This window comes from Octodon degus, unplaced genomic scaffold (assembly GCF_000260255.1).
Source record: "Octodon degus isolate 3935 unplaced genomic scaffold, OctDeg1.0 scaffold00018, whole genome shotgun sequence".
Taxonomy (NCBI): domain Eukaryota; kingdom Metazoa; phylum Chordata; class Mammalia; order Rodentia; family Octodontidae; genus Octodon; species Octodon degus.
The window spans coordinates 19,201,437-19,215,481 of NW_004524594.1; the positions used below are offsets into that span (position 1 = coordinate 19,201,437).

The window sequence follows — 14,045 nt, forward strand, 5'->3', positions numbered from 1 at the left end:
GCTGGGATCGCCAGAAAATAAAACTTAAGAGAACCTGAGAAAGTCCAAGGTGCAGGGGAAAATTGTAGCAGACAGCAGGAGACAGATAGGCAGGGTGGGACTCTTGGAGGCAAGGAATGGGGTCTTCTAGGATCATTAGAGCCGGCGGTGGGACGAAGGAAACAAGGCTCCACACCCCCTAATCTCTAGTCTCGAGTTCCGGTCCCTCCGCCCCAGCTAAGGCCGCACTTCAAGGGCATCCTTAGGGAAACTGGAAAGGGACTTCAGTTGTCCACTGCTTTGCGAAATTAAACTCACACAACCCAGAGCCGCCAGGCTGCAGCGTCAGGCAGATTAGCTCTCTGGGGCTGGTAGCACATTGGGCAGCCTCCCTCTCCCGGGTCTGGGTAGCGTGGGCGGGGTCAAACGGGCGGGGAGTAGGAGCCACCGCCCACCTGCCCCGGCTAGGTCATAAGGCTGGATAGGAGAGGGTGAGTGCAGGGGGCGGAGGCTTGATGCAATCCTGATGAGAAAGGCTCAGGGATCCAAGACACCTACCCGCGGGGCTGGCTGGGCAAGCTATATAAGGCTGCAGGCTCTCGCCACGGAGCCGTAGGAGCAGGAGCACAGTGTGCCCAGGAGCCTCTAGCTCACGGTCTGCTCGAGGGCACCGCGCCCAGGTGCCACAGCCCTGCCGCGCATCGCTATCTCCCCGAGTCCCAGGACGTGCCATGCGGAGTGCGCCGAGCGGATGTGCGATGGTCCGCACCCTGATCCTGGCCTGCCTGTGGCTAGTGGTGGCTGGGCGGCCTCTGGCCCGGCGGTCTCTCGCTCAGTCGGACCAGGGACCGCACGTGTATTACGGCTGGGACCAGCCGATCCGCCTTCGGCACCTGTATGCCGCGGGCCCCTACGGTCGCTCGCGCTGCTTCCTGCGCATTCACACGGACGGCGTGGTGGACTGCGTCGAGGAACAGAGCGAGCACTGTGAGTGCCGCAGGTCCCGGCACCTTCCCCGCCGCGCTTCCTCCCTTAGCCCTTCCTCAGCTCCCGTGGAAACCCCCGGGTCTCCCAGGAACCCCAGCTTTTGGTACCCTGGTGTTACCATCTCTCCCTGGTCCCCAGACAACACGGGGAGCGCAGGCGTTCGAATGAGTGCACCCACGTGTTGTGGGTCCCCAGCCGGGCTGCAGCTTCTTGCTTCCCTTGTACTCAGGTTTGCTGGAGATCAGAGCAGTCGCTCTGGAGACCGTGGCCATCAAGGACATAAACAGCGTCCGGTACCTGTGCATGGGCCCCGACGGCAGGATGCTGGGGCTGGTAAGTGTCCGCACGGGGCATGGATGCACCCAGCGTGGGTTTTCTCCTACCTCTGCACAAACCTGTGTGCAGCTTCGAGGGAAAGCTTTCAGGGTCACTTAAACTGCTGTTTGGATACCAGTCCCCCAACATGGGAATTTACGGTCCGATCCCGAGAATGGGTGAGAGTAGTCAGGCATTCGCAATTGAGCCAAAGGGCGCCGGCGGGCTGAGAAGACCCATTATGCGGCTTCCTTTAATATTAAACAGGAAAACTCACCTCGTCCCCTTTCAGCCTGAGCTTTGCATGTGGTCCTCTCTGATCCATAAATTGTGTCTTCTTAAAGAAGATTATTAAATTCGAAAGCGAAAAACCACTGAGATTGTCAAGGTTCCTTTTCTTTTTTTCTTTGGTTGGTTTGGGTTTTGGTCCTGGGAATTGAACCCAGGGTCTATGCATTGGACTACAACACCAGCCCCCAATTTTTAAATTTCGAGACAGGGATATCAATCAATTGCCCAGGCTGGGCTTGAACTTTCCATCCTCCTGCCTCAGCCTCTTCTTAATTTTTTTGTACCAGATAAAAGAAGCGTGGTGTAAGATGCAGATGTATTAGAATAATACTTCATTACTGTGCCCCGCCCCCAACAGCTCACCTATACTGAGACGCTTGGGGATAGGGATTGATGGGGCTGGGAGGATGAGCTGCGAAGGCCCAGGTAACTACTGACAGCTTAGGCTGGAAGTGTGTGGATGCTGGGGGCTCTGGGGCTGAACAAAGGCTGTGAGTTCAAAGGAACTGTGTTTAGAAGAGGCTGTGTGAGGTCCCCGGAGGCCAGCCCTCCCACACAGCCAAGGGCTCCCTGGGAGGAAGGGGGGAGGGCTGGGATGTGTGTGGGCACCTGCAGGGACCCCACCCCCAATTGCAGATGTCCCCAGGACTCTGCATCTTAGAGTCTCAAAATTGTTTTTTGTCTGTACCATCCGCTTATTCCATTTATCCACCTAAAAAGATGGTAAAAAATGGGGGGGGGGGTCTGCTTGCTGCAAGCTGACCCAAAGCACTCCAAACCTGCCTTTGTCACTTTTGTTATGTTGACATTTACTGGGACACTCAGGGTGAGAGGGCCCTGCAGAAACTGGGTGTAAACCCCCCTCATGCAGATCGTGGGGAGCCTGGAGGAGCTGCTCACTAAAGTCCTTTTTTGCTCTTGGTCCCTTGGCCAGTCTAGCACAATTTAAGGACTTTCTGCTTTTTAATTTTTTAATATAGGCATGATGCATTTTTTTTTTCCCTAGAAACTCCAAATGGATTCCATTTTCTGTATGGAGAAAGGATGACACCAATTTCTCCTCCAAAGCCCACAGAGTGAAATATTTCTCGTGATTTTCTCTGTGAAATGCAGAGAGAACTGTCCCCAATGGCCTGATGTGCTATTGGCCGGGGCAGGAGCAACGGGTCCTTGCAATTATACTTATCAGTGCCTTATCAGCACAGAACTCACCCACCTGCAGTTCAGTGACCTTTGTAGACTTGCAGATGTGGGGCCGTGTTTACCGAGCAGCTGGTGTCCCAGCTCGGAGCCTAGCCTCTCGCCTTAGCCCCAGTGGGTAATGACACCAGTTTGGGGTAGAACTCCCCCACTGCACTTCTCAAGACTGAGGACTAGGAATGCTCAGGGGAGAAGGGGCATTTCCTGCCCTACACATTTGTGGCTCCCTGCTGGGGAGCTGGGCTGGGGGAGGGGGCAGCGGATTATCTCTCTGTTGCTGCCGGGCTGCTCTCGGAGGAGGGTAAGCTCCTGCGGTGAATGAAGGAGCCGGAGGGGGCTGCTGCTTAGAAAGCCTCCCAATTACTGCCGCTCTAGATGCTGGCAAATAGATGCCCTAACCCTAGCCCGGACCGGATAGAGGCATCTGTGATTCTGAATTAGAAGACCGAACCTAAAATGGTCCTGTGTTTGGTCAGTTTCCCAATGCGTTGGTGGAATGTGATGAGTTTTTTAAATGTAAATAGTACGAGTTGGGAGAAATGTGTTGTGCCCATGGTTTTATTACTCTGGACAAGGCAAAGCTGAAAATGTCGAAATGATTTAGTGGGAAACACCAAGACATAACATTAAGTATATATAGGTACTAAGTAACTATGCAGAAGGAATATATAGCTATAAAAATTAGAAAGCATTTATAAAGAAGTAAACTATATTTACTGTATTCATGCACTATTGTGCCTTAATATGATTACATATGTACATACGCATAGTAAAGGTTGATATATATATATATATATATATATATATATATTTACAAAGCAAATACAAGTGATGGAAATCCACTAATGGTGGCTTCCAGGACAGTTGGTGGACCTGAGGGACAGTTGGCATCAGGGTGTGATGTTTTCTGTTCCCCATGGTGTTCACACTCTCTGACCCCCACAGTCCTGGTACTCTGAAGAAGACTGCGCCTTTAAGGAGGAGATCAGCTACCCTGGCTACAGCATATACCGCTCCCAGAAGCATCATCTCCCCATCGTTCTGAGCAGTGTGAAGCAGAGACAGCAGTACCAGAGCAAGGGGGTGCTGCCCTTGTCCTACTTCCTGCCCATGCTGCCCAAGGCCTCAGTGGAGCCCAGCGACAATGAGGAATCCCATGTGTTCTCAATGCCCTTGAAGACCGACAGCATGGACCCATTTGGGATGGCCAGTGAGGTTGGGCTGGTAAAGAGTCCTAGCTTTCAGAAGTGACCAGGGCTCTGAGGGTGCTTCCGCGGAAACAGTCCTGAGATCCTGTTTGGTTTAGCTTTAGGAGGAAACCTTAGGAGTTGTACATATTCTGAGTTTTATATTGGCTGTGCCAGTTTCTAGCGGGTAGACTCATCTGATCACGAAGTTCTAGGCCTTTACCTGCTTGGCTGCTATCCAAGCCCCTCCCAGAGGTACCTTGGTTGCTGATCCAGTCTGTGCTACTCTAGTTCTCCTTGAATACCTCCACTGATGGGGAACTCATTCCCTTTGGGAAAATTCCTAATGCTGAACTGAACCTCTATAATTCTTTCTGTCATTTCCAGCAGGGGCCACTGGGTAGAAGCAGTCATTTTTACATTTACACCCAGCGATGAAATCTATGAAACATTGGGTACTTAGACTCACCAGGTGAGAACTGATGCAGGACTAACCCCACACGCTTCCTGGCAAGAGGGACAGCCAAGCTTCGGGATCAAGGAAGGTCTGAAGCCCTCCCCAACAGGGGACCTCTTGAGCTGTTCCTGGGCCTGGTTCTGGGGGATAAACTCAGGTGGCCATCTGCCCCCAGAAGATAAGATGGTCACCAGCTTCCTCACTTCTAGATGGCCAGAGCCAGGCTCACGGCTGATGTCCTTGGGTGGGTGACACTAAGAGGGATGGGTAGTGAAGACAGTTCCAGGAGCACAACTGGACCATGGGACTTAGATTCCCTGCCTGGGTCACTCCTTCCCAATGTGGTCACCTCAGAGTGCTGCTGTCTTGGAGCTGTGGCTCACTGCAGGGTGAATCAAGAACAGATCACCTGTTACCACCTGCCCTCCTCCCGACCCTGTCCAGCCCTCACCCCATCCCCAGTCACTGTGGGCAAGGGCTCCCCAGCCACCACATTCAATCAGCTCACAACCCCCATTTGAAACCAGAAAAGAAAAACGTTCGACAGCCCCAAGTCTTGCCAACAACTCGTGGATACAGCAGGGGAAGGGTCAGAATCTTTCCCCAGCACTTAAGTTTCCAACAGGATATTTATGAGTAATTTATTTTGATATGTACATCTCTTATTTTCTTACTTTATTTATACCCCAAAATTATATTTATGTACATGAGGTTTGTTTTCTACATTAAAGCGGAGTTGGTTTGTATCAGAAGTTGCGTCCTGGTATCCTGGGGAACAGTCCCACAAGGGAACCACAGGAGGGGTGGGAGGCCTGTCTGACTGTCCTGGCAGCTTCTAGTCTCTTTCAAGGTACCCTACATGTCTCCTTGGCTTCACCCTGCCATCTACGCTGGGGGTCAAGTGTGGTGACACATGCCTGTAATCCCAGCACTCACCAGGCTGAGGCAGGAGGGTTGCCGAGAGTTCAAGGCCAGCCTACATGACATCGTGAGTTCTAGCTAGAGCCTGTCTCAAAACAGCCAAAACCACTGGCGTAAGTCAGGGTGTCTCACCTTTAGCACATCTGGCACCTGGGATCGAGCACATAGTGTTGTATTGTATAAGAAGTTCCCTCCCCCCACACGGGCTGTGCTAGGACATTTGGCAGCATCCCTGGTCTACACCCACTAGAGAGGCCAGTGGCCGCCCCCTGGTCTGACGGTCAAAAATATCTGCACACCCGATGCAGTGGCGCATACCTATAGTCCCAGCATGTTGGGAGGCTGAAACAGAAAGATGGCAAGTTGGAGCACAGTCTAGATAACTTAGTGACCTAGCAAGACACTGCCTCTAAATGAAAAATGAGAAGGGCTGGGTCTGCGGCTCCATGAGAAGGCTCCTAGGTTCAATCGCTACTAGTGCAGGAAAACAAAAAAACAAACAAACAAAACACTCTAAGAGCCTTGGAGGTCTGTGGGATGAGGCAGCCTCAATAAATAGGATTTCTTTTTCTCCATTAACAAATCCAAAGGGAATCATGTCATCCCCAGCCTGTACTGCCCACCTGAGCTGTGTTTCAATTCCCTGGATGTCTGTCTCATGCCTGGTCTCTGCTGGGGCCCAAGCTAAGAGTGGGGAGCATATCAGAAAAGTCAGGTCAGATCTTCCTTAAACCTGACAGGGCCGGGGAGATAGCTTAGTAGAATAAGTGCTTGCCTGGCAAGCACAGGGTCCGGAGTTCAATCTCCAGTACAGAAAAAAAAAAAAAATCCCAAGAGCCAGGACTGATTCCTGGGGCCACTGGCCAGCTGCAAGGCAGGCTGGGAAGCAAATATAAAGCAGCCCACAGGACAGTGAATGGTGAGGTATGGGACCACGCATCCTTGCTGCAAGCGCAGGTTGGTAGGTAAGTCTGCATCCAACCAAATGTCCATAAAAGGGGCCAACCAGACAGCTCAGCAGACTAAAGTGCCTAAGCAGGCGCAGGGGCCAGGGTTCGATCCCTGGTGTGCTGTGCCAGCCCTGCCCCCAGGGCACACTGAGATAGTGACTGGGACTGGGCGTGGTGGCCCAGTCATGGGGACAGAGCCCTCATCTTCAGGTCTGGCACCCTTTCTAGGGAGGCAGCACAGAACTAAATTGGGTTAGGGGACACCCAGCCCATGTTCCCCAGAGTAGCTGAGCCTATTTGTTGTTTTCTTACACAGACCTGCACCCCCACCCAGCATCAAGGTGCCCAGGAAAAAAAACATGTGCTTTGGGTGAGGAAAGACGATGCTGGGAGCCTTTTGCCCCGGAGGGTCAGGAGTTGGGGAATTGTTGTATTTTTCTTTTTTAAATTTATTTATTTATTTATTTATTTATTTATTTATTTATTTGTGTGTGTGTGTGTGGGTGTGTGTGTGTCCAGCTCAGCCCACCAGGGGGCGGGGTTGGCTGGCATGTGGTGCTGGGGGATTGAACTGCAGTCCCTGTGCTTTACTTAGCTTAGCTTAGCTTGTTCTAAGTAGGTGCTTTAGACCACTGAGCCATCTCACCAGCCCTGTTGTATTTTCAATTCCCATCTTTGCCATCTGGTTCTTTTTTATAGCTTCACTCAAGGTGTTTCTAGGGTTTCATTTTGGTTCAAGAGAATTCCTTACGACCCGAGAGATAGCTCAGCAGCATAAGCACCTGACTGGCAAGTGCAAGGTCCTGGGTTCGATTTCCAGTACCAAAAAGAAAAGAGAATTCCTTGCCCAGTGTGGCACATGTCTGTATCCCCAGCACTCTGGGAGGCTGAACCAGGAGAAGCCCAAAGGCTGAGCCCGTCTGCACAACCTGGGAACTTGGTGAGACCCTGTCTCAACATAAAAATGACAAAAAGGGATGGGGATGTAGCTCAGTGAAAAGACCCTGGGTTCGGTCTCCAGAGAAGAAAGGGTTGGAGAGAGAGAGAGGGGATAAAAGAAACTCCTTATTGCTTGGTGAAGTATTTAATAAAGGCTCCTTTACAGTCCATGTCAGATACTGCATCCCACCAGCGATTCATCTTGTCATGAATCCTTCTTAAGCACAGGGGCTTCAGCGCCTGCCCGGCCCCATGCCTGGAATGACCTGCAGATTTCTATGGCACCCTTGTTTCCTCAATGTCTCTTCTCTCTTTCTCTTCTGGGTTCCTCTTTCCCACTGCCTTTCCTTCTCTTACCTCCTCCTCTTCCTTCTTTGCCCCCTGGCTTCTCTCATCTACTGCTCCAAGGAAAGTTGGGGCCACCTTCTTCTTCCTATTCCCGTAGCCCCCAGACCCAGCTCTCCCTTCCCTGCTCCCTTCCTGTTCTCACCCATGAAGCTGGAAAACCTGGAGATCTAAGACACAGAGCAAACAAAGCCAGGCCTGTGTGCCTTCCAGGATCCGCTCTGCTGCTGGACACTGGATGAAATTACTCAGTTTTTTTTTCTTCTTTCTTTTTGTGTTTTAAGACAGAGTCTTGCTATGAAGTTCATGATGGCCTTGAATTCCCTGTGTAACCTAGGCTGGCTTCCTGCCTTGGTCTCCTGAGTGTCGTGATCACAGGCATGTGCCACCACACCAGCCAATACTGTTAAGTTTTATTTATTGTATTTTTAGGGAAGGGTCTACAGGGTGTTCAGGATCTCACTATTAGATGGGACTCATAGTGATCCGCCTGTTTACAGCCTCCCAAGAGCTGGGATTACAGGTGCGTGCCACCACTCCCAGTCTCAATTGAATCTCAGCCTGCCCCAGGGATGTAGCTAGCATGGCAGGCCCTGGGATCGAACCCTGGGCTCCTTTATCTGCTTGTAGGTGCTTTAATCCACTGAGCTATTTGGCCAGCCCCATACTGTTAAGTTTTAAACATAATATTTAGTTATACTTAAGTATAAAATCTAAGATGAGTGTGGTAGTACATATCTGTAATCCCAGCAGTCTGTGAGGCAGAGACAGGAGGATCTCAAGTACAATTTGGCCTGAACATCTTAGTGATTTATTAAAGCCCTGCTTCAAATGAAAAATAAAAAGGCCTGGGGATGGGCTCAGTGTAAAAGCTGTGGGTTCAACCCTTAGTAGCACTAAATAAGTAAAATAAAAATATAATAAAATCTATATCTAGGGGCTGGTAGATAGCTCAGCGGTCTAAGTGCCTGCTTAGGCAAGCGCAGGGACCCAGGTTTGATCCCTGGCACCACATGCCACACTGGCCTCACCCTGAGGCGTGCTGAGTGAGCCACCAAGATCTGGCATGGTGGAGCATGCCTGTAATCCCACTGCTGGGGAGGCTGAGACAAGAGGAGCATCATGAGTCTAGTGAGACCCTGTACCAAATACATAAAAAAAAAAAACCAACTTTAGCTGGCCATGATGGCATATAACTATAATCTCAGCACCCAGGAGGCTGAGGGAGGAGGATCGCAGGTTTGAGCCTAGCCTAGGTTATGAGTTCAAAGTTAGCCTGGACTGCATAGGGAAACACTGCCTCGAAACACCCAAATGAAATAAAAATCTATATCTGTTAGAGATACATAGTGAAGTAGTCACAGGTGAAGTGATCGAACAGAATGAAGGATGGCCAAGAGTCACAAATCAGATGGGTGCCAAGGCTGGGTGGGGACTTTGGGGTGCCTTATACCGTCTACACTGGCATGTGTCTGGAGCTGTCCTTAGCAGAAACTTAAACCAAGGACCGACAGATGTTGCCCACTCACTTTCGATAAGCCGCCTAGAAGCTGCTGCAAGGACCGCGCTGCCTGTTGGGGGAACAACCAGCTGGAGCCCTGTGTGACTGTGAGGAGCAGAAGCCCAGGACTGTACTGGACTCCAGGGAGGAGGAAGAAACCTTTATCCACAGGAGTCAGGGAGGTATCAGGTGCTCTGTGGCTGCAGCTGCCCATTTGGAATAGTCTCCAGCGTCCACTGGGGAGTGGAGGATTCGAATCAGGAGCCACCCCTAGCACAACAGCTGTGCAGTTGCCTCCACAGGCACATCCTGGAAGGACACAGACAAAGCAAGTAACCAGCTGCCATGAGGGTGAGGGAGGGCAGGGGAGGTGTGGTAGGGAGAACTTCTGCCATAATCCTTAGCTATAGATTGAGTTTCTTCTTGCAAAACCTATACCCAGAGGCCAAGGGTGTAGGTCCAACCTCTGGGGTCCATCTAAAGCCTCCTCCAAAAAGTCCTGTACATCCGATGGACTGAACTGAGTCCCTAGGGGACAGCAGGGACAATATGGTTGTGCCAAGGGGCAGAGTTTTAAAGAGTCAAGTAAAGCCACACGTGATCATGGCTGCAACAGATATTCAGCGCAGGCGACATCACAGGGATGACTTGGGCTGCAAGCCAAGGAGAGGCCTCAGGGGCCCAGCCCTGCCCACCCTGGCCTCAGACCCCAGACCCTGTAGGAGCATCGCTGTCCGATTCTTAGCTACCTGCCCGGTTTTAGCCTGGCAACTCTAGCACACACAGGTATGTGGTCGAATCCAGCCTCCAGACAGGATGGTGGTGGCCAGGGCTGGGAGCAGAACCGGCCAGAAGCCAGAAGCTGGGGGGTTGTGGCTGAGGATAGCAGGGCTGCCTGAGGCGGCCTGTGTGGGCTGGCTGGGACCCCTGCTCTGAGGAGACCTGCAGCGCCATGAGCTTGCCCTGACAGAGGCCCGTAAGGCTCATCTCCAGGTGGTGGTTCCAGGAGTCGCAGTGTAAACTGAGCACACTGGTGCACACCAGTAATCCCAGAACCCTGGGAGGCTGAGGCTGGAGAATCACACGTGCATTTTCAGCGGGACAATTTAGAGACCTTAACAAGATCCTGCTTCAAAATAGATACTAATGCATAAGTAAGTAAATAAATAGAAAGGGGAAAGGGAAGAAGGGGAGAAAGGAAAAGAGAATAAGCAGGTGAGCTGGGGCCATAGCTTAGTGCGAAGGCCCTGGGTTCAGTCCCCAGTACCTCAAAAGATAATTACAAAATAAAAGAGTGGTCTCACACACGATAGGTCCATGTGATCCTCTTTAGGATCAGGCAGGCGGAAATGGAGGTTTATAAGCCTCAGCAACGAATGCCTACGCCACAGCCTAGCGGGTGTCCAGGGGCAGCTCAGTCAGCGGCGCACGGGCGCCCTCCAGCGGCGGTGCTCAGAACAGGCCGAGCGAGGGAAGCCTAAGGGGGCAGGACTCTCTGGCTGTTATCCAGCAGGGGCATCGCATCCCTTGTGCCTCCTCCGGTGTCCGGGGTTGGAAGTGGTGGGGCTGTCCGCAAGGATTTTCTAGTAGCTGGGCCCCCACACTCGTGACGCTTTGAATGGTCTGACTGTCGGTGGCCCACTGCTCCTGTGCGCCTAGTTTGCAGATACGACTATAGGAGCAAAAGGGCATCATGCGCTACGCACTATCTGGTATCTGCTGATGTTCAAACTTACCCTTTAAATCCTTGGAAGTCACAGTTTTGGAGAAACTGTTTTTTTATTATTCCCAGTAGAACACGGTTATGATACATCTCAGTGTTGATGGCTTCATTCATTGAGCCCTGAAAATTAAACCCAGGGCCATTGTACTACACCCCCAGCGGGCCCTGTATTAGATTTTTATTTTCACATGGTGTCAAGTAGCGTAGATTGAGTAAATGCTTGCTACCCTCCTGCCTCAGCCTCCCAGAGTGCCGAGATTTCAGGTGTGCACCACGAAGCCTGACACAGATCTGTGGCATTCTGTCTAGCTGGGTGAGGAGACCTGATGAGGGGACCCCACCCGCTGCGTCACAATGCTAGGTTACAACGCCCTCCTCGTCTGTTTTTTTTCTTCATGTATTTAGTACAGGGTCTACAGGGTCTCATTACATAGATTGGTGTTTTGGGGCCAGGGAGATGGCTCAGTAGAATAAGCGCTTGCCTGGCAAGCACAAGAGTCTGAATTCAATACCCTGGTCTGGAGGAAAAAAAAAAAAAAAAAAAGTCAGACTCATGGTGATTTTCCCATTTTCAGGCTCCCAAGCGCTGGGATTACAGGTGTGCACCACCACACCCAGTCTTAATCACTGTCTCAGTGCACCCCAGGAGCGGAGCTGGCACAGCACACCAGGGATAGAAGCCTGAGTTCCTGTACTTGCCTAAGCAGGTGCTTTAATCCTCTGAGCTATCTGGCTGGCTCTCATCTGTCTCTCTCTTTTTTTTTTTAATTAATTTTTTTTTTCAGTTTCTGTGTGTGTGTGTGTGTGTGTGTGTGTGGCCAGCTGAGCCTGCTCTGGGAGCGGGCTGGCGTGGCATGTGGTGCCACAGATCAAACCGCAGGCAGTCCCTGCAGTTGCCTAAGCTTGCTTAAGCAGGAGCTTTAGACCACTGAACTATCTCGCCGGCCCCCATCTGTCCTTTTTAAATGGGGAAGTCATACATTCAGGGTGGGGAGAACTTCTGAACAGTACTGAAGTACCATGGGGGAGTAAACCGGCCCAATATCACTCCTGCTCTTCTTAAATTTATTTTTTTTTAAATTTTTTTATTTATTTATTTGTGTGTGTGTGTGTGTGTGTGTGTGTGTGTGTGGCCAGCTCAGCCCACCAGGGGGCGGGGCTGGCTGGCATGTGGTGCTGGGGGATTGAACCGCGGTCCCTGTGCTTTGCTAAGCTTGTTCCAAGTAGGTGCTTTAGACCACTGAGCCATCTCACCAGCCCCACTCCTGCTTTTCTATTTCCCAGACTTCCTGGCATTTGCTAAGAGCCAGGTGATCATGTTTTTTTGTTTGTTTGTTTGTTTGTTTGTTTGTTTTGGTTTTTTTGCGGAACCGGGAATTGAACTCAGGCCCTTGCCAGGGAAGCGCTTATTCCACTGAGCCATCTCCCCGGCCCCAGGTTTACACTCTTCGTGAGGGTGTAAGCTGATGTGCTCTTCACCTTGCTCTTCCCCTACACCAAAGGAGAGCAGCCCAGCCCACAGGGGGTTTACATGAGTGGGAAAAGGCCTTCCTGGTTCCCAGGGATGCCACGGTTTGTTTTTACCACAGCCCAACCTCCCCTGACTAATTTTTCTTTTTTTTTTTTTTGTATTTTAGGGAAGAGTTACAGGGTGTTCAGGATCTCACTACTAGGTCAGACTTGTAGTGCTCCGCCTGTTTACAGCTTTCCAAGAGCTGGGATTACAGCTCAGCACGCCCTGGGGTGGGGCCGACATGGCAGGCCCTGGGATTGAACCCCTGGCCCCTGAGCCTGTTTGCAGGCGCGTTAATCCGCTGAGCTATTTACAGCCCTCACCTGACTAATTTAATGCTGTATGGTGACCTGAAAGTAGCCCCTCAAACGTGTCTTTCCACATTGAGTGTCATTGTCCCCAAACTCCCCTGCAAACAAGAGCATGCAAAGTACCCGCTTAACCCCTGGGATAGCTGGTCATAAGGAATCCTGGTGGCCCTGCTGTCCAGAGTTTCCTTGAAGAAAAGGAATGAAAGTTGTCTCCATCTCTCCTTCCCATAGTTGGAAGCCACGTCTCTGATCCTGCTGGTGAGAGCAGAGATAACAAAACCCAGTGATTGGGGTGCCAGGCTCACACAGCTGGCCAAATCTCAGCTCTTGCCTCCAGGCCCCCGTCTCTGCGGGTGGGCAAGGTGCAGCTGACCCCTGCCAGCCAGGGCCCGCTGGGCCAGGCAAGTGCTCAGGGCACCTGGCTCTTGCTTTCTGGTCATGGCAAAGGCACCCAGTCCCTCTCTAGGCCTCCTGCACTGTGGCATACAGGGTTCCGCAGCAGACAGGAAGAAAATGGTACAACACTTCCTGGCAGGTTTCCTGAGGGAAGGAACAGGGAAGAAGCCAAGCTGAAAAGCATGTGTGGGGCTCAGCCTTTGAATTCTCCTCCCGGTACCCCATTGGGTCAAACTTGAATTTATTTGTTTTATTTATTTATTTTTTGCAGAACGGGGATTGAACTCAGAACTTTGAGCCTTCCAGGCAAGTGCTTATCCTACTGAGCCATCTCCTCAGCCCTCAAACTTGAATTTAAAGCATTCCCAAACTGATTGTCTTTCTACCTGTAGTGTCATTTACTTTTTATGAATATAGATGGAAGTTTTCCTTAAAGTGAATGGTCACCTAGTGAGCTCCTTTTCTGAATTTAAAATAACTTCTTCTTCCCATTATTAAAGGTATGTGTGAATCTTACAAAAGTATGAAACAAACACACAACCCAAATCACAAGATAAAGAAAAACAAAACAAAACAAAAAACAGCTCCCTTGTAATCTTATCACCCAGACATCGGTGCTGGGATCCTCATGTTGGCTGAGTGTTTTCATACAGGCATAAAACCTGTTGATATGTTTGAGGAATTTCTTGAAGAGAAATAAAGACAAATGAAATATTTTGATGTTAGCTTGCTTTCCTTTGAAAAGAAAAAAAATTTAAAAAGGGAAGGAGTGTGGAGAGAGAGGTCAGAGGCAAAAGCACCTACCTGGCAAACATAAGGACCTGAGTTCAATCCCCGCCCCCACAAGCGGGTCATCTCAGCCCCAGATGCGGGCACCTATCATGTGGCCCTAGAACCGGGAGTGGCGGTGCATGCCTGTAATCCCAGCACTCAGGAGCTTGAGCCAGGAGGATCTCTGCAAGTTCGAGACCAGCCTGGGGGCTACAAAAGTGAGCACAAGGCCAGCCCAAACTGCATAATGAGACTCTGT

The 14,045-nt window shown here is 50.9% G+C and overlaps 1 protein-coding gene across 1 annotated transcript; it reads left to right on the forward strand.

Annotated features, from left to right (window-relative positions):
• The first annotated feature begins 710 nt into the window (after positions 1-710).
• On the forward strand, positions 711-4,023 carry Fgf19 (fibroblast growth factor 19). Its single transcript, XM_004627331.3, has 3 exons — positions 711-966; positions 1,196-1,299; positions 3,718-4,023. Exons 1-3 carry the CDS (start codon positions 711-713, stop codon positions 4,021-4,023), a joined length of 666 nt encoding a protein of 221 aa, XP_004627388.3.
• Positions 4,024-14,045: the final 10,022 nt, after the last annotated feature.